Below are 18,225 nucleotides of genomic sequence, written 5' to 3' on the forward strand. Positions count from 1 at the left end.
TGATCGTCTGCCTCTACTTGCTTGTTGTGTGATCTCTCTCCTTCTGTTCCTTGCTTGCTTCCTTCTTCTTTCTTCTTCGACGACGAAGACGGTGGTGTGACAGCATGACCTTGAGCGCCACCGCCCCCGCTCTCGTGGCGGTGGTGGCCCTTCTTGTTTTTGTGGTTTCGTGTTCAACGCAAGCAGCAACAGGAGCAGCAGTGTCACTGGGCGTGTGCGGCGGTAGGTGACCCACATGACGCGTGTTGTGTTTGTGGCGTGCGCGGTGTTGTCTGCTTGCGTCTGTGTTGCGTATGCTTATGTTTCAGTCATGCGCGTTTGTGCAATGGCCCCTCTGTGCGCACCTCCTCTCATGTTCATGTGTTTGGCGTCATTCATGACACTCGCCTCCTTGCTGTGTGCAATGCAGGTGTCGGACCAAAAAGCGCATTCATCTGCGAGGGTGGACGTACGTTGCCGTGTTTGCTGCACGTCTACTGCGTTGTGTGGATGTACACGTGTTGTGTGTGTGTGTGTGTGTGTGTGTGTGTGTGTGTGTTTGTATGTGTGTTGATGTGTTTGTGTTTGTATGTTGATGTTGCTTGGCTCATCTCTGCTTGCTGTTTGGCCCATCTCTTGTTCGCGTTCTGCCTCTCTCTCTCTCTCTCTCTCCCTCTTCCAAACTCAAACAGAGGGCCTGAGATCCCCCATCTTCAGCTGCGACGCCAACAACAACTGTAGGCTTTCACGTCGTCAATCCACCACAATTTCAACTGTCGCAGTCGCATCCGCCACACTGAACTCCACAGAGCCTCCTTGTTGCACCTACGACTCACACACACTCACAAGCACACCAACCTCCGCGGTCATCCTCACTCATTCGCTCACACACACAAACACACACACATTTGCACACGTGCAGTGGAGATCCGTGCCACGTGTTCGCCCCTCGGCATTGTCAACATCACTGAGCGCAGGTCCAAGAGCGTGGAAATCCCTGTGCGCAAATCCACCTTTGTCCTCGAGTGTCCTTCCGCCCATCGTACGTTGTGCTTTCATGGGTCGTGCACTGGTTGTGTGTGTGTGTGTGTGTGTGTGTGCACTGGAAGTTGCCTCCATCGCTCATTGTTGCACGCCATTCTCATTTGCAGCGGGCATCCGCGGCATTGAGTATCAAGGACATCAATTTGTGCTGCTGTGTGAGGAGGTGCCAGGTGAGCATTCTTGTTCCTTCGTTCTGTGCAACAAGCCGCATGTGCAATGAGCCGACGCACTGGCTGACCCGCTCACTCACGCACTGGCTGACCCCCCCCCCCCACCAAAACACACACACACACACGTTGCAGGTGCTTGGGTTGTCGATCCGAAAGACTTTGACCGATATGGCCTCCGCGACAATACACTGGGCTCCGGCACTCTGCAAGCGTCAACCAGACGCGTGCAACTTCCAGATATGATCCCTCTATGTACGTGCACATGTACTTGTTTTTCGTTGCTTCTTTGGTAGTTTGTTTGGTTGTTTGTTTTGTTGGATAGTTAAATGTGTGTGTATGTGTGTGTGTGTGTGTGCGCGCGCGCGGCTCTGTGCGCCCCTCACCTGCATTCGGTCTTCCCCCGTACTCATGCTGCCGACCACTGCCATCGGTGTGGTTGTATTCTACGCTGCAGACTTCACAATCAACAACATCGTGACATTGGAGGCAGTGACCATCGAGGTGGCCGCCACAAAGGTACTTGTGCATCTCCAATGCCTGACCTGATTGCTTTTGGTTTCATTTGACACGCATGTGTGTGGATGAATGAAAGTACCCATGCACACGCTCTCGCATTATCTCTATACCTTCCCCATCTTTGCTCCTTGTGTCCCAATTCACAATGAACCACACACACACACACACACACACAATCACACACACAATCACACACACACACACAATCACCCACCCACAATCACTGCAGTTGCGGTGCACGGCGACAGGAACGATTTCGAACGACGAAAAGTGTGAATGTGGGTTGAATCAATACCACCTTGATCAAGTGTTTCACCACCACAACAAAGATCAACACCATCATTATGGCGGTGGCCACCGTGAACAGAACTAGCTGCCTTTCCTGAAAATGCTTGAGTAGCTGTTGCTGTTAACTCTGTGGTTTCGCTGTCATCACTGAGACTACGGTCCTTCACGGGTGGTGTTCCCTTACCTGTTAACATGCCAGTTTGCCCTGGCTATGTGGTGTAGTAAAACTTATCGCCTTTCAGCTCTGCCGTCAACTCACGTTGTCTTTTCATGGGTGGCGGGTTTTGTCATTTGTGGCGTGTGGTTTGTGTCGTATTGCATCTCCCTGTGCATGCGTGTGTGTGTGTGTGTGTGTGTGTGTGTGTGTGTGTGTGTGTGTGTGTGTGTGTGCAGATGACAAGTGTCCTGCCTTTGACCTCGATGGGGGAACACCAAATGGAACGACATGCGACAATCCAGTCTACGGTCAGGACCTGCTGTTGCTCTCGGTGTTGGTGTTGGTGTTGTTGCTGTTGCTGCCGTCGTCATTTGGTGTTGTATCGTGTCTGCGATTGCCCGATACCACATCACCCCCGCCTTTCTTTATCGGCCCCACCTCGCCGACACTGCCCTATCCCACCCATATAGCTGCACATGCGCGCGCACAACCACCACAAGCCACAAACCATACACGTGAATCAAACCACGCGAACATGCTCACACGTCCGCGCGTGCGTACACGTGCACCTGTTAACAACCACCACCAGGGGCCGTGTGCACTGTGCTCGGCTGCCCCGCTGGCCAGCGGTTGGAGTCAAACGCGCCCATATCACTTCGCTGCGGCCCAACCATGCAGGTCTCGCCCAGTGCCAACTGCGTCGGTCAGTTCATCATCAATGGGTCGGCTGATCTTACTGCAGTGTGTTTGCGCACTTGTGTGCTTTGTATGGGTGTTCTTGTGTTGTGTTTGTATATACTTGTGCTCGTGTGTGTGTGTGTGTGCGTGTGCGTGTGCGTGGCGAGCCAGCATCTGCACGCGTGTTTACGTTGCGTAAAGCTATGCATAGACGTGCATGCGCTGCGTTGCTCGACGCCTCTGCACGTCCATTCTCACACCTTCTCACGGAACACACTCGCCCTTCTGCCTTGTGACACGACAGATTGTGACGTGGGATTCGTGAGCGAGGCCAAGTCCCCGGTCTGCCGCCCGTGCCTGAACTCCTACCAGGTACGACGCTTGCTCCACAGCTGTGTGAGAGAGAGAGAGAACGTGTGCGTGTGTGCATGCGTGTGTGTGTTGTGTGTGTGCATGTGTGTGTTGTATGCATATGTTTGAATTGTCTGAATGTATTTGAATTGTATGAATGTGCGTGCGTGCGTGCTGCCACACCACAACTGTCTTGCTGAGCACCTCCACCCAATTCCCACGCAACACGCACCCAACGCAGGATGAGCGCGGGCAAGGTACTTGCAAGCAGTGCAGGCCGGGCAACTACACGCGCGATGGGAAGTCTGAAGTGCCGTGTCCATGGGGCCACGAGTGCCCATCAGACGACTGCATCTCCGTCATGTGCAAGCCCGGATATGCACAGCCAAAACTTGGCCAAGCATCCTGCATCCCCTGCGATGTGGGCTCGTACTCGGTGCGTCGAGCGTGTGTGTGTGTGTGTGTGTGTGTGTGTGTGTGTGTGTGTGTGTGTGTGTGTGTGTGTGTGTGTGTGTGTGTGTGCGCGCCTGTGTGTTGTTGCTGTTATTGTTGTTTAAGTTGTTGTTGTTTTGTTGTTGTTGTTTTTGGGGGGGCGGGCGTTTGTCTTTATTGTGCATGGATGCAACCATGCACATTCACCACCATTACGATTGCACTGACACACACACACACGTACGTGGCAGAATGCAAACGGGACGCGCAGGTGCGAAGCGTGCCTGGCAGGCAAGTTCACGGACGAGCGCGGCCAGACGACGTGTCGTCCCGCATTGCCAGGGTACCACGTGCCGGAAAAGAACAGCGACCACCAGCTACCCTGCCCACCAGGAACGTTTACAGCCACGACGGGGCAGTCGACCTGCCAGCCGTGTGGACCCACCGTCATCCAGCCAGAGGTGAGTTAACCAAGGCAGCGACAGCAGCGGTGATGTTGCTGAGGGTGGTGACGTTGACCTTGATTGACACATGTTCACAAGCACACGCTCACAAGCACACCAAAGTACAAGTCACTAACGATGAATCACACACACACACACACACACACACACACACACACACACACACACACACACACACACACACACACACACACACACACACACACACACACACACACACACACACACGCTCTCACCTCGCCCCCCCCCCTCTTGTACTTCCAACCCCATCCCATCATTCCCCTTCCCCAGGCGGGCAGTGAGCGGTGCCGGCCGTGTGATGCTGGCATGTATCGGACATCACCCACCACGCAGGCCATCTGCCCTCTCGACAACACATGCAGTGGGTGTGTCCTCACCCCATGCGCAAACTCCAGCAACGATTACGACGTAAGCCCCATTTTTGTGTGTTGTGCGTACCCTGCTACAGTCTTTTCCCACCAACACACTCGCTTCTTCATTTTGTTTGTTCCAAGCAACACACAAACGCACACACACACACCGAAGCACACACACACACACACACACACACACACACACACACACACACACACACACACACACACACACCCCAAAGCACACACACGCCAAACGCCAGCGTACTCACACGTCCTTCTCCCCAACCCCAACGCCACACCTGCATGACTTGCATCAGTGCCTGTGCTCCTCTGCTGGCGTGTGCAGCGAGATTGGCGTGGGCGACCTCTCCCCCACGGACCAGCTCGTGTACACCCTCGCCTCCACCGGTCCCGCCGGCGGCGCGTTCTGGCCCGTCGTTGACCTCCACAGCAGACGCGGGCTCGTGCTCAGCTTCATGCCGCGTGGCCGCGGTGGCGTGTTCCATGCAGACCCCACAGCGGACATTGCGTTTGCAGGCAACCTCTCATTCATCGCCACAAGTGACATGAGCTCGTTTCACACCGCCCTGCGCGCCATCGCATACACGGAGGGCAAGCGGCAGTTGCTCCCTCTTCTGAACGTCAGTGTCAACACAAACGGCGTGCACATGTCCATCTCCTTTCGCACACACGCAATCACGGGCGTGTCCTCCTTTGATGCCATCGTGCTTGTGCTCTCTGGCGACTTCATCTTAATTGACACGACCAACCCCAACGACGACACGCGAGCCGAGGGCCTCGGTAGTGCCAACAGCACGGGCACTGGCGACAGCGCCACCACCAGCACCACCAGCAGCGATGACGTGGTTGTTCAGTTGACCACGCAGTCAACAACGATTGTCGTTGCTGAAGTGCATCCCAGGAATCTGGGCGGAGGCGGTGTGGATCCCACCGTGAACCCGCAACAGTACTTTCGCACAACGCAGGACATCACGCCATTTCCGCAGTGCGCCAGCGAACGCGTTCTGCAGACTGTCACCAACGCGCACGTGGAAGACATTGCGCCCCACGTCCTTCCCTACACAGAGCAGTCGCTATCGTCGTCTTCGTCGTCGTCGTCGTCGTCGTCGTCGTCGTCGTCATTGCCACCACCGTCTTCCCGGCTGTCGCTGAAGCAAGTGCAGCAAATGCTCCGTGCCATGGCTGTGGACATAGACGTGGATGGTGGTGATGGCGGTGGTGGTGGCGATGGTGATGAGCGTGGTGATGGCGGCTTGGCGTTCAGCGTCGTCGTGCTGCCTGAGATTGACGAGCACTTTGACGTGGCGCGGGCCTCTGTGCACGTGGTGGACAGCGTGGGCAACGCCGTGCCGCACCTCGTGTCGCAGAACCTCACGCTCGTCTACGTGCCTGTGAACGCGTCCGTGCTGCCCTACACGTTCAACTTCACGCTTACGTTGGACGATGGGACCTTGCACGCATGCACATTCCCCGTGCGCGCCAGCACGCCAAACAACGTGCTTGAGCTTCCACCGCTGCTGGTGACTACACAGTCCTTGACGGCATCAACCACGACCGGCAACGGCGGTCCAGCCTTCAACGCAACGCACATCCTTCCTACAGGTACGCGCGTGCCTGCTGCTGCTGCTGCTGCTGCTACTGCTGATGCCGCTGCTGACACAACATGCACCCTCACTCATTCGCTCACTCACTCACTCCCTCACTCACTCACACACACACACTCTCTTGCTCACACTCACTCGCACATTCACTCACTCACTCGCACGTTCACTCACACCCCCCTCCCCTTCCCGCATGGCTGTTCAGGTGCGTGGGCGACGGTTCCCATCGTGAGCCGAGAGGACAAGCCGCAGGACCTCAGCTTCACCTTTGAGACGCTGCCCGGATATCGCGTGCAGGTGCCGAGCGACACGCGCCTGGCCGTGGATCTCGCGTTTGCCGCCAGCGACGACACCCGTCTCCCGGCGCAAGTGCTCTCAGATGTGCACGTGTCCGTCTACACGCGAAGTGACGCCGACACGCCGGAGCAGCTGCTGAACCTGCAGCTGAGCGCGGCGTTCGTCTCCGCCAATGGGCTGCGCATTGCTGGCTCCACAGACGTGCTTCGCCTCCCGCAGCGCCTGCACAGCCTGCGCGTGTCCATGCATGTTCCCAGCGCCGTGTTCACCAACGCCACGAACGTGCTTCGAGGCAGAATCACCAACTCGGTGCAATACGTGAGCGCGCTTGGCACGGGCGTGCAGGTGGTGGATGTGTCAGCGCCGGTCATTGCTTCGACCACGTGCGCCGTCGTCTACACCAACACGGACCCGAACGCGGACGGGGCAACCTTCCCTGGCGACCAGGTCCTACGCAACGTCACAGAGAACGACTTTCTCACACGCGTTTGGGTCGAGTACCAGAACATAGGGGACAGCACGTGGCACACGATTGACCTTGAGGCGGGAGCCCGCTATCCCTTGATCAAGTTTCCTGGACCCAGGCGGATGCGAATCTTTGCCAGAGACCGCGCGGGCCTAACGGCGCAATGTGAACCACGCATGGTCGTGCGGGACAAGGAAGAGCCAGAAGTTTCCTGCCGCAACATGGAGCTGTTTCTGCCCGCGCACCGCAATGCCGGGGCGCTGCCGAGGGAGAGCGTGTATGAGTCGCTCGGTGCACACGACAACGTCAACGCGCATCCCGTGGTGAGCAGCTCGCTGCCAGCTTATCTCCCGCGCGGCACGTACAACGCCACGTTCCTTGTGGCTGACGACAGCGGCAACACGGCACCCCCGTGCGCAGCATCGTTTACCGTGGGCGACAACACGCCACCGGAGCTCACAGCGCCGACCCAGCACAAGAGGGCAGAGGAGGGCACGTACCTGCGCCTCAAGCGCCTGGATGACCTGACGTTCACGTGCACGGACAACGACCCTGCCAGCCTGGAGTATGGCATTGCCGCCAACAGCTCGGTGCAAATTGGCGACCACCTGCACCTGGGCACGCACCACGTCGAGCTGTTCTGCCGCGACAGTAACACCACGGTGTATGCGCGCAAGAAGCTTGTCGTGGACTACAACCGAGACGCGCTGGTCGCTTCGCTCGTGGTAGTGTTCGTTGTCATGCTGTGCCTGATCGGCTACCTCGTGTTGCTGAAGGCCGGGTACCTCAACGACCGGCTTCTGCCGATGCTGAATGGCGGCATTAAAGTGGTTGTGGGGAGTGCAGAGCTTGGACACGGCCTTCACGGCCGCATCGTGACGGGCGTGTTGACGTACATCAACCTCGACGTGCAGGTCGTGCTGAAGGTGTACCACCAGTGGGCGCTGGAGGGTTCGGACGAGGGCAAAGTCACTTCGCCCTCTCAACAGGATGACACTCCCGAGTCTGGCATTGCACACAGTAGCGACGGTTCAGGTTCACGCAACAACAACAACAACAACAACAACAACAACAACAACAACAACAACAACAACAACAACAACAACAACAACAACAACAACAACATCGACGACGACGGCGATGACGCCGTCGCTGCTACACTGGATGACAACGGTACTGCCGGTGTGGGTGATGTTCTGGCTCACATAGACAGCGGTCACGTCAGCTTGCGCGCAAGCATGCCGACTAGCCCCACCCCACCACCGCCGGCCGCAACACATGTACCAGGCTTTGCAGACAACCGGGTGTTTGTGCAGCGTCAGAGCACCGCCAACACCGCTGCGACCACGGCCACCAGCAACGATGATGGGGCAGAGCAGGCGAGAGCTGTGAGTGGTGTTCAGGGTCCTGTTGGGGCTGTTGAGATGGAGGTGACAGACGGACGCGAAGCGGGACGTCGCCAACACACACGCAGACAGTGGAGGTTCTTGCTGGCGCGGCTGCCGTTTGGCGTTCGCAGCAACGCCGTGAGCTTTGCGCCGGTACAGCAGCCGGCAGCGGAGGAGGGGCAGTTGGAAGAGGGGCGCGCAAACGGGACGCAGCCAGCACAGGCGGCGGCAGCAGCACAACAACAACAACAACAACAACAACAACAGTCGATGGACATGGACGTCTGTGAAGAAAGAGTGGATGTGATGCGCTCACACATGTTCGGCGGCAGGTTTGGTCGCATGCTGCATCGCGACTTCACGCCCGCGGAGCAGTCGGCACTGAATCACTTTCCGACACTGAAGCGGGAGATGAGCATGTACTTGGAGCTGTACAAGAAGAACGGCAACCAATACCATGACGGCATTGCGCGCCTGGTTGCCGTGTCCCTTTCGCCGCCAGCCCTTGTCTTCTACCGCTTGAACGGCAACTGCGTGAGATACCTACACGATCACATCTTGAGCAGCAAGAACGGGAAGGAGCGCGTGCGCATGAAGCTTGCCTTTTTCAAAGGGGTTGCCCGGGCCCTGACGTTTATCCACAAGTGTAACATTGTGCACCGTGATCTGTGCGCTGACAACATTCTTGTGGACGATTCTGGTGCACCCGTCATCACCGACTTTGGCCTGGCACAAGAGCTCGCAGCCGGCGTGACGAAAAAAATGCCCGCCACCTGCCGCCTCCGTGAGTTGCCCTGCACGTGTGGTATTGTGTCTTTTGTGTGTGTGTGTGTGTGTGTGTGTGTGTGTGTGTGTGTGCGTGTGTGTGTGTGTGTGTGTGTGTATGTGTGTGTGTGTGTGTTCGTGCGTGTGTCACAGTGCTGGTGATTACCTGCGAGCATGTTTCCATGGCTGTGGCGTGGCCTGACATGACATTTGCCTCTTGTTCGTCACGGGATCTCGCACTCATTCTCGTTCCCCCATGTGTGTGTGTGCGTGTGTTATTGGTTGCGGCCGCATGGCAGAGACAATGTTGCCACTGGCAGAGGTGGGTTCTGCAAGCAAGGCTGTATCGCGCATGCGCTGTCCCCGGGTGCATACACCACCCGCACGTGCACTTCACACTCACATGCGCACGCACACACACACACCGCACCCTTGAACTGCGTACTCGTTAGATGTGGTGAAGCGAGTTGGTCGCGGGTCTGAGAGCGACACAGCAAATGGAGCCGGGGCACATGGTGCACTACACTTTGACACAGACGCCGACAAGTATGCACGCCGCCCAGCAAACGCCTGGTTCGCCCAGGTCGTCGGGTGAGTGCTGCACGCCGCACTTTTCGTGTGTGTGTGTGTGTGTATGTGTGTGTGTGTGTGTGTGCGCGCGCGCGTGTGTGTGTGTGCGCGCGCATGTGAGTGTGTGTGTGTGTGCATGTGAGTGTGTGCGTGTTGTCAACGGTGCGCACTCAAGACATGTGCTGCCACGTCTCATGTGTTGCGCAACGGCGTTCAGGAACCGGTTTCCAGCGCGGAAGAACGCGAGCGAGCCGAGTTTGCGGCGGGCAGCGATTCTACTCATCATCGGCGTCATCTTCCTCTTCACCGTCATCCACGTGCGTGCGTGCGTGCGTGCCTGCGTGCCTGCGCTCACCCCGACTGCCCGTGTCTCGTCTTGGTTCAGGTTATAAGTGTATGCTGCGTGTCTCACGCTTTCACGTATTCACGTGTTCATAAACACACACGCGCGCGCACACACACACACACACACACATCCACACACAACACACAACACACAACACACAACACAACACATTCCATACGCGCACAACACATGCACAGTTGCTGACGAAGGTGCACGTGTCCTCGGACGACGATCCACTGCTCAACCCAATGATGAATCCCAACATCCAAACAGAAGACAGTCGCTGATCTTCAGCTGTCTCTGTCTCTGTTGCTCTTGCCATGCTGTTATTGATGTTGATGTTACGCACACGTCTCCCCTCTGCCTCCTTTCTTCTCCCTCTGCGCCTGCTCTGCTCTTGCTTCTCGCTCATGTACACACCAAACCAAACCAAGCACAGCAAGCAAGAAGCAAGCATGTCGCGTGACGAGAGTGACATTCTCACGCAACTGTCACCCAAGATGACGGACCCACAACAACCAACAACAACCCAACAAAGCGAGAAGGAACACAGCAGCAAGGCTTGTCCCCCTCTAGCACCACGGCTGGCGCCGCCATGGCTGCTGGAGCTCCCTGATGAGCTACTGGAGCGTGTGCTCTCCTTCCTCCCAGCACAGGACCTCCTGCACGCAGCACAAGGTGTATGTGTGTGTGTGTGTGTGTGTGTGTGTGTGTGTGTGTGTGTGTGTGTGTGTGTGTGTGTGTGTGTGTGTGTGTGTGTGTGTGTGTGTGTGTGTGTGTGTGTGTGCTGTCGTTGTAAGGCATGCAGTCGCTTCTCCGACTCTCGGTCAGTGCCGTCACACCATCCCCGTATCACCCCCATGCTGCAGTGTGTCACAAGTTTGCCCGTTGCGCTGAGCATGAGTGTCTTGCACGATGCCGAAAGCGAGGCCTTCGCGTGGTAAGCAGCAAGAACAGCAAGAAGATGCATCGTTCGTGGGCAAGTGCCGCTGGGCTGGCTGCCTGTCCACCATCGTCATGCTCACCATCGCCATTGGCGTGCCTCTTCCTCTTCCTTGCTGGTGCTACACAGCCGCGACGCCCGCGGGGATACCTGGCAGCTGCGCCGTTCCCAAAGCGCTACTTCTACCACATGCAGCTGTGCGTGGTGAGTCTCGATTGTGTTGCTCAGCATTGTTTACCCTGCGTTGTGATGTGGTGCAGGCTACGAGTAGTGTCTTGCTTCACTCCTCGCCGTCCATGTATCACGCCCGCCCTGCCTCGTCCGTTGGTCATTGGCAACAGAATTGCCACAGGGAGGGCGCGTGGATCCTTCGTCGTGGTCGGCGCGCAGTCCAAGTTGGCGTCGCCTGCAAGCAGTGGTGTGTGTGTGTGTGTGTGTGTGTGTGTGTGTGTGTGTGTGTGTGTGTGTGTGTGTGTGTGTGTGTGTGTGTGACCTATATGTGACTCGTATCTGTTGCAGGTATTCACACATAGCTCAGACATACACACACACGCATAGCTCAGACATACACACGCATCGCTCAGACACACACCCACACACTACTATCTCGGGTACCCTACGCCCTGTTTCGCGTGTGCGTCAGCCGCTCACGCTTCAGCTCCTTCCCACATGACACGCGCAGCCTCCACGATAGGGCGTTTCAAGCGATGCTCGATGCACACCACCTTACCGTTGATGTCTACAGCAAACGCGGTGCGCCCACCCAACGCCGTGTCCTGAATGCTTGTGCTTCATTTGCTGTTGCATCCGCGTCCACGCCGCCAGTGAACTGCACCGCGTTTGAGCAGGTGTCAGCTCTCGTACCCTGCTCACTGCGAAACACCCCCCCCCCCCCTTGCCCGGCTATTCGCACGCTGCAGGTGCCAAGCTGACCAAACTATAGTGGCCTTGTTCCTGCTGCTTTGATAACGGACGTATCTAATCTCGTCTTGTGTTGTGTTGTTGTCACATCACACCACAACGCCCCATCTTGCAACACCACTCCACATCACCTTCCCCCCTCCCGGCGGCCAATCTCCCCCTTCTCCCCTAGCCTCGCTTGCTTCGTCGTGTTCGCATGTGCGTGTGGTGCTGCATGTTTATTGCTCGAGGATGCTGTAGTATTGAACAGAGTGACCTACACAGGGTGGGTGGGCAGCAGCATGTGCGTGTCTTGACACGTGAGTCGGTGAAGAGGAACATCAATGCATGCACGTGCGTGCGTGTGTTTTTGTGTGGATGGGAGGGAGCAACATGCACACGACACACACGCACGCGAACATGCCATGTAGATAGCACCCACACAATGCACAAGCGCAAGCATGTGAGTAGCACTGCCTCGCTCGCACACACAGACACACACGCAGACACACACACATACACACAGGCACACACACACAGACACACACAGACACACACACACACGCAAACACACACACGCACACACACACACACACACACACACACACACACACACACACACACACACGTTCAAACAACGAGTGCCAGGGGAACGCACCGGATGAGCTCCTGTAGAAGACGTAGTGCTGCAGCATGAACAGAATGTCAAAGAGTACAGAGAAGAGGCCAAGACCAAACTGACAAACGCAGCGTTGGTGCGTTGGTGGAGGGGGGGGCAATGGTTTAGAGGGTGAATGAAAAGATTAGAGGACAAGCGGAAGCAACTGCACAGCCTCATTAATTCAGGAGTGCTCACACAACACACGCACACACGCATACACGCATACACACCAACCTTTGTGGGGTCGCCGAAGAAAACAGACCAGTCGTTATTGTTCCAGGATTGCAGGAACATTTGCAAGATGGAGAAGCTCCCGCCAGTGAAGTCCAGCAGCACGTTGCCAATCGACCACCCCTCCGTGCTCTTGCGCCGATAGTTCATGTATGCCTGCAGGCAAGCAAGGGTAACATGTGAGCAGTTGTTGATGTGTGTGTGTGTGTGTGTGTGTGTGTACGTGAGTTGGGCAATGTGCGGAGATCGAGGGTCGGAGCAAGCACGTTCATACACACACACACACATACATGCATACATACATATACACATGCACGCACGCACGCACGCACGCACGCACACACGTTCACACACACACACACACACGTTCACACACACACATACATCATGACGACGGACCTGTGGAATGTACTTGATGAGGGTGACACCAAGCTTGATGTAGGAGAAGAAGTTGAGGAACTGAAGCCAAGAAATGATGCCGCCAGCAGCAAGACCAACGGAGATGATGGCAAACAGCCACGCACCCGTCAGCAGAACAATGCAGATCTTGGACACACGCTGGCCGCCTCGCTGTTCATGTCATCGCACGTGTGGTTGTGCACGTGTGGTTGTGCACGTGTGGTTGTGCACGTGTGGTTGTGCACGTGTGGTTGTGCACATGTCAGTTCACAGCTCACATGCACGTGCGTCAAAGGAAGAGGAGGACGCACAAAAGGAACAAGAACAGGAACAAGCTCATCTTGCATCAAGCATGATACACACGTGCAGATGCAGGGTTGCGTTATGGCCATGAAGAGAGAGCATCGGCTGTGCAAACCTCATAGACGAAGCACTGCGCGATGGTGACGATGGTGAGAACAACGGCGTGGATGGAGAAGAACACATCGTTCGGCTGCACCGGGTTGGTTGACCCTGTTGTTGTTGTTGTTGTTGTTGTTGTTGTTGTTGTTGTTGTTGTTGTTGTTGTTGTTGTTGTTGTTGTTGTTGTTGTTGTTGTTGTTGTTGTTGTTGTTGTTGTTGTTGTTGTTGTTGTTGTTGTGAGCACATGTCAAGTAGAGCACAGGTGTGCGCGGGCGAGCGCTGATGAAGAAAGCAACAGCGAAAGCGCATCGACACGCCTCCAAACACACACACATACACACATACGCATCACACACACAGTGCCGCCAACCTGGATGCTTGTGTTCATATTGGTCCTTGATGCTTTGCACGTAGAAGAGGCCAAGGTTGAAGAACATGTAGCCAAGGAATCTGGTTGTGGACGAGACAGTAAGCGCAAAACGTCAGTATGATGTACGATATCCAGGGCAGCACATACACGTACACACAGACAGACAGACGCACAGACGCACACAAAGACAGACAGACACACACACAGAGACACACGTGCGCGCACACACACAGACACACACACAGACACACACACATACACACACGTGCGCGCACTCTTCCCATCACGCAACGCACATCACACCGGTCTCGTACCCTGTGAGATTCAGGCCGAGAAAGTCAAAGTTGAGACCAACAACTGATTTGCGCCGGTAGTTCTCGATGACCTGTGGGTAGAACGATACGCTCCACGCAACAAAGTACACCCACCCAATCACCTACCATCACACACACACACACACGTGCAAATATACAGATACACACACACACGTGCACAGATACACACATGCATACACGTTCATAGGGTGAGGGTGGTGCATGGTGCATGCAGGCTTTGCCAAGCGTGACGCCGCTGCTTCAGCTCACACTGGATGTCCAACCTTGTTGATGGTGAGGAGTGCTCTGGATGCAACCACCCGGCCCGAGAGCTTCGGCACAGTGATATTGTCAAAGCGTGGGTCCACAGACATGACAGTGACAGCCACGTCGCTCTGGCCTCGATGGTGGCCCGTGATTGCCACCAAAGCGCTCTGCGTCTCGTTGGTCAGCGTCACCTGCCCCAGCATTCACAGTCGCGGCCGATGTGGGTGACACGAAGCACGACGGAGGTGAGTCTTGCGGAAGCTGCGATACAAAACCAAAACAGCAAGCCAGTGATGTGATGCACGCCAAGGGCGTCCATTGCCCTTGGTTGGAGGTTGATTGACGACAGTGGAGCGACCACACTGGCACTCGCTTGTTCTCAACCACTCTGAGCTTCACTGCAGAGTGACAGAGCACGCAAAACCACACAAACAGCGTGAACTTGAACCGTACGAACAACAACAACGGTGCCATACGTTCGTTGGCGACAAGGTAAATATCGACGAGGATTTGACGCCAAACATGATAAGTACCGGCTCCTGTGGCACAACACTGCAGCAGTGAAAGGCAAAGGGAAAGACAACAGCATGTTCACAACAAGTCGGTGGGCCAGTGGAGCAGTCGCATGTGCTTGTCCTCCATCAACCACCGACCAAACACCCGCACCCTTCCCGCTTCGACAAGACAGGACACACCGAACAGCAATCACCCACAGCACAGACACCAGAGCAGACACCATAGCAGACACCATAGCAGACACCACGTCAACCACCACAGCAACGACCACAGCAACGACCACAGGAATCATCACAGGAATCACCACAGGAATCACCACAGCAACAACAGTTTTATCGCACCTTGCAGATACGGAGAAGTGCCTCGTGTGTCCTGTTTGCACGGTATCGAGCGCACCAAAGGCCAGGGGACTCATGGCCACGGCCGTTGAGTAGCCATCATGTTGCCTGTTACTTGAGGGTTCAAGGGCGGTCGCCCCATCCCTATCATCATCAAGCGATGTCGCTCGCGCTCCGCTCGCCACCACCGTCCTGCACACCAGCAGCACCCCAACAACGACAAGAACCCGCAACATCCTCGAGCCCATCATCATCATCGTCCGTCATCCGCCGAAAATCGTTCATATTTTCTACAAATCGTCACAACTTGCCTGCAGCAAACCCAGCAATGAGTCACAACCAGGCAAGCTGTGATGGGGTGCGAGTCAAGGCCCGAAGAGGTTATTGTTGGATTGGAGGGTGATTCATGTGCTTCTTTGTTGGAGGACAGCCAGTGAAGGGCGTCTGTTGAAGACAGGCAGGAGCCAGCGTCTGTATTTGACACTGTTGTGTGGCCATTCAGCTGTCGTGAAACAGGCGTCAGCCACGTCTTATTTGCATCTCCTGTATCGTGCGCGTCTTGACTGTGACAGAACGGCGCGTTGGCCACGATGAACGAAGAGATGGATGACGTGGAGGCCCTGTTCACAGCATCCACCATGTACAAGGAGCTGGATCAGACCCTGCAGGCGCTTGACGCGTTTGCAGGGCACATGGAGCGCACGGGGGAGTCACTGGAGAGCAGGCTCACAGACATGCTGGCATCCTTGCGCAGCGCGAGAACCGGCGCCCAGGAGGAAGAAGCGGAGGAAGACGGCGAAGAGGGACACCCACAGGCAGACAGCATGCAACAGGCAGTGGCGTCAGCCGTGCAAGTCACAGAAGAGACTGCAGATCAGGGTGCACACATCTTTCAGCGAATGGCAGCCGTAATGGCCGAGCAAACCATCCACACATCCGCCACTTCAGCAAACCCTCCGCAGCCACTGACACTGGACGAGCTGCACGAGCGCATGCGGGAAGCAGGCATCAGCACTGAGTCACAAAATGAGCAGGCAGCCAGTGAACAGCCGCAGCAGGAGGAGGCGGCGGGTGAACAAGACCAGGCGCTTCACCAATAAATGCATGTGCTCTTATAGTTACACGGCTTAGCGTACCACTGAGGGTGTTGCATTGTGAATGAAATGTGTGCTGATCATGAAGGGGCGGCATTAAGTGCATGCTTGCTCATGCACACATGTATCTGTGTCCATATGTTGTGGTTTGGGATGTACTCGACAATACAAGCGAGCTATTCGCTCACGTCTGCACACAAAACTCGAAAGCTCGAACACACACAGATGCACCTAGACAGGCAGACAGGCAAAGAGACAGACAGAGACAGAGACAGACAGACAGACAGACAGACAGACAGACAGAGACAGACAGAGGGACAGACAGACAGACACACACACACAATGGCGATGTTGATGGCAGTCGACAAGACGGTCAAGGCAGGAGAGCGTGGGATCATGCGTGAATCGCCTTGTGGTCATCGATGATGGCTGTCACCGCCTCTGGATTTGATAACGTCGTCACGTCGCCAAGGTCATCGTACTGCGGCAATGAATATGTGGAAGGCGGCAACAGTAAGATAGGAAGGATAACGTTGAGTCAAGGAAGCAGAAGTCACATACCCTCGACGTACACCAAGCACACGCGTCATGTGGACACGAACCAAGGACCCTGCACCATAACGACACACACCACACACAACACGCACACACACGCACACACACACACACACACACACACACACACACACACACACATACACACATACACACACCAACGATGGCACCTGGTTTGCGGCGATTTTGCGGAGGATGCGACGCATGATCTTGCCGGAGCGGGTCTTTGGCAGGTCTGGCGTGATCTGGATGACGTCTGGGACGGCCAGCCCGCCAATGCTGCGTCGCACCGCCGCCTTCAGCTCGTCCGCTGTCTCCGCCGTCACGCGCTCCCCGGCCTTCAGAATCACATACGCATACACGCCTACATCATGTGTGTGTGTTTGTGTGGGAGTGAGTGAGGGAGGGAGAGAGAGAGAGAGTGTGTGTGTGTGTGTGTGTGAACACGAATACACAACCACAGTCTGCAGGCAACCTGCAACGTGCCACAATCCCCCTCTCTCCCTCTCTCTCTTCACGCTCTCAGCACCAAGCGCGTGCACACAAGACCTTGGCCCTTGACGTCGTGAGGATATCCGACAACAGCGGCCTCCGCAACGCCGCCGTGCTCAAGCAGCGCGCTCTCAATCTGATGATGATGATGATGATGATGGTGGTGGTGGTGGTGGTGGTGGTGGTGGTGGTGGTGGTGGTGGTGAGAATAAGGACGAAGGAGTAACAGGAAAGGGCACAGCAACTGCACGAGCACACACACACGAACACCACCACCACCACCACCACCACTGCCACTGCCACTGCCACTGCCACTGCCACCACCATCAAGATCATCGCAGCACCTCGGCAGTGCCCATGCGGTGGCCGGAGACGTTGATGACATCGTCGACGCGTCCCGTGATCCACAGGTGCCCGTCCTCGTCCCGCCGCGCGCCGTCACCCGTGAAGTAGTACCCCGGATACACACCCCAGTACGTGCTCGTGTACCGCTCGTGGTCCCCGTGGATCGTGCGCGCCATCGACGGGTTGCGCTAACGGTGTGTGTGTGTGTGTGTGTGTGTGTGTGTGTGTGTGTGTGTGTGTGTGTGTGTGTGTGTGTGTGTATGTGCAGCAGTCGGGTGTCGTTGGGGGTGGTGATGATCCACACACAGCAAATATTGTTGCGTCCGACGGTGAGGAGGGGTAGAGAGCAATCAACTGCTTGTCGGTTGAGGTGGCTGCTTGCCTATGTTTTCCGCGCCACTTCGTGGCCATCGATGTGGAGCAAGCCAAAGTTAAAAAGTGGTTAGATTGGGCCCTCCGCCGACCACCAAGCCCACAACACAATAATC

General features: G+C 56.1%; 6 protein-coding genes across 6 annotated transcripts in view; 4 read left to right on the top strand and 2 right to left on the bottom strand.

The window, feature by feature from the left end:
• Positions 1–104: 104 nt before the first annotated feature.
• Positions 105–7,985, top strand: PTSG_11786 (uncharacterized protein; the record flags this gene model as incomplete). Its single annotated transcript, XM_004997748.1, has 17 exons — positions 105–222; positions 410–448; positions 672–716; positions 902–1,021; positions 1,131–1,193; positions 1,326–1,445; positions 1,648–1,709; positions 1,939–1,987; positions 2,391–2,462; positions 2,744–2,857; positions 3,137–3,204; positions 3,425–3,619; positions 3,867–4,076; positions 4,371–4,508; positions 4,774–6,079; positions 6,284–7,844; positions 7,877–7,985. 17 exons carry the CDS (start codon positions 105–107, stop codon positions 7,983–7,985), a joined length of 4,389 nt encoding a protein of 1,462 aa, XP_004997805.1.
• Positions 7,986–8,079: 94 nt separating this feature from the next.
• Positions 8,080–10,197, top strand: PTSG_01828 (serine/threonine protein kinase; the record flags this gene model as incomplete). The annotated part of the gene is made up of 4 exons (XM_004997749.1): positions 8,080–9,013; positions 9,447–9,585; positions 9,782–9,881; positions 10,108–10,197. 4 exons carry the CDS (start codon positions 8,080–8,082, stop codon positions 10,195–10,197), a joined length of 1,263 nt encoding a protein of 420 aa, XP_004997806.1.
• A 168-nt stretch (positions 10,198–10,365) lies between these two features.
• PTSG_01829 (uncharacterized protein) lies at positions 10,366–12,042 on the top strand (the record flags this gene model as incomplete). Its single annotated transcript, XM_004997750.1, has 6 exons — positions 10,366–10,588; positions 10,780–10,850; positions 10,983–11,057; positions 11,195–11,271; positions 11,536–11,606; positions 11,774–12,042. 6 exons carry the CDS (start codon positions 10,366–10,368, stop codon positions 11,794–11,796), a joined length of 540 nt encoding a protein of 179 aa, XP_004997807.1. The 3' UTR covers positions 11,797–12,042.
• On the bottom strand, positions 11,974–15,528 carry PTSG_01830 (nephropathic cystinosis). The gene is made up of 10 exons (XM_004997751.1): positions 15,255–15,528; positions 14,874–14,949; positions 14,415–14,588; positions 14,131–14,252; positions 13,817–13,896; positions 13,463–13,557; positions 13,045–13,215; positions 12,649–12,801; positions 12,412–12,490; positions 11,974–12,030 (listed from the first exon to the last, which is right to left on the bottom strand). Exons 1-10 carry the CDS (start codon positions 15,506–15,508, stop codon positions 11,993–11,995), a joined length of 1,242 nt encoding a protein of 413 aa, XP_004997808.1. The 5' UTR covers positions 15,509–15,528; the 3' UTR covers positions 11,974–11,992.
• A 24-nt stretch (positions 15,529–15,552) lies between these two features.
• PTSG_01831 (uncharacterized protein) lies at positions 15,553–16,593 on the top strand. Its single transcript, XM_004997752.1, has one exon. It carries the CDS (start codon positions 15,842–15,844, stop codon positions 16,349–16,351), a length of 510 nt encoding a protein of 169 aa, XP_004997809.1. The 5' UTR covers positions 15,553–15,841; the 3' UTR covers positions 16,352–16,593.
• A 32-nt stretch (positions 16,594–16,625) lies between these two features.
• The window catches only part of PTSG_01832 (AMP-dependent synthetase and ligase), a 5,848-nt gene continuing 4,248 nt past the window's right edge, over positions 16,626–18,225 (bottom strand). The window contains exons 12-15 of the mRNA XM_004997753.1: positions 17,737–17,925; positions 17,450–17,528; positions 17,071–17,264; positions 16,626–16,826 (exon numbers count right to left, since the gene is read on the bottom strand). Coding sequence (XP_004997810.1) covers positions 16,740–16,826; positions 17,071–17,264; positions 17,450–17,528; positions 17,737–17,925 — 549 coding nt within the window. The 3' untranslated portion in view covers positions 16,626–16,739. The remainder of the gene's footprint in view (positions 16,827–17,070; positions 17,265–17,449; positions 17,529–17,736; positions 17,926–18,225) is intronic.

This window comes from Salpingoeca rosetta, assembly GCF_000188695.1.
Source record: "Salpingoeca rosetta unplaced genomic scaffold supercont1.3, whole genome shotgun sequence".
NCBI classification, from domain to species: domain Eukaryota; class Choanoflagellata; order Craspedida; family Salpingoecidae; genus Salpingoeca; species Salpingoeca rosetta.

Bases quoted from the DNA above. Each gene is read 5' to 3' on its own strand.
- PTSG_01830 (XM_004997751.1), bottom strand. From the start codon at position 15,508: ATGATGATGATGGGCTCGAGGATGTTGCGGGTTCTTGTCGTTGTTGGG. The intron at 14,950-15,254 runs GTGCGATAAAAC...TCACTGCTGCAG, and splicing joins CACTTCTCCGTATCTGCAAG to TGTTGTGCCACAGGAGCCGG. The intron at 12,031-12,411 runs GTGCGTTCCCCT...CACCCTGTGTAG, and splicing joins CTTCTACAGGAGCTCATCCG to GTCACTCTGTTCAATACTAC.
- PTSG_01831 (XM_004997752.1), top strand. From the start codon at position 15,842: ATGAACGAAGAGATGGATGACGTGGAGGCCCTGTTCACAGCATCCACC.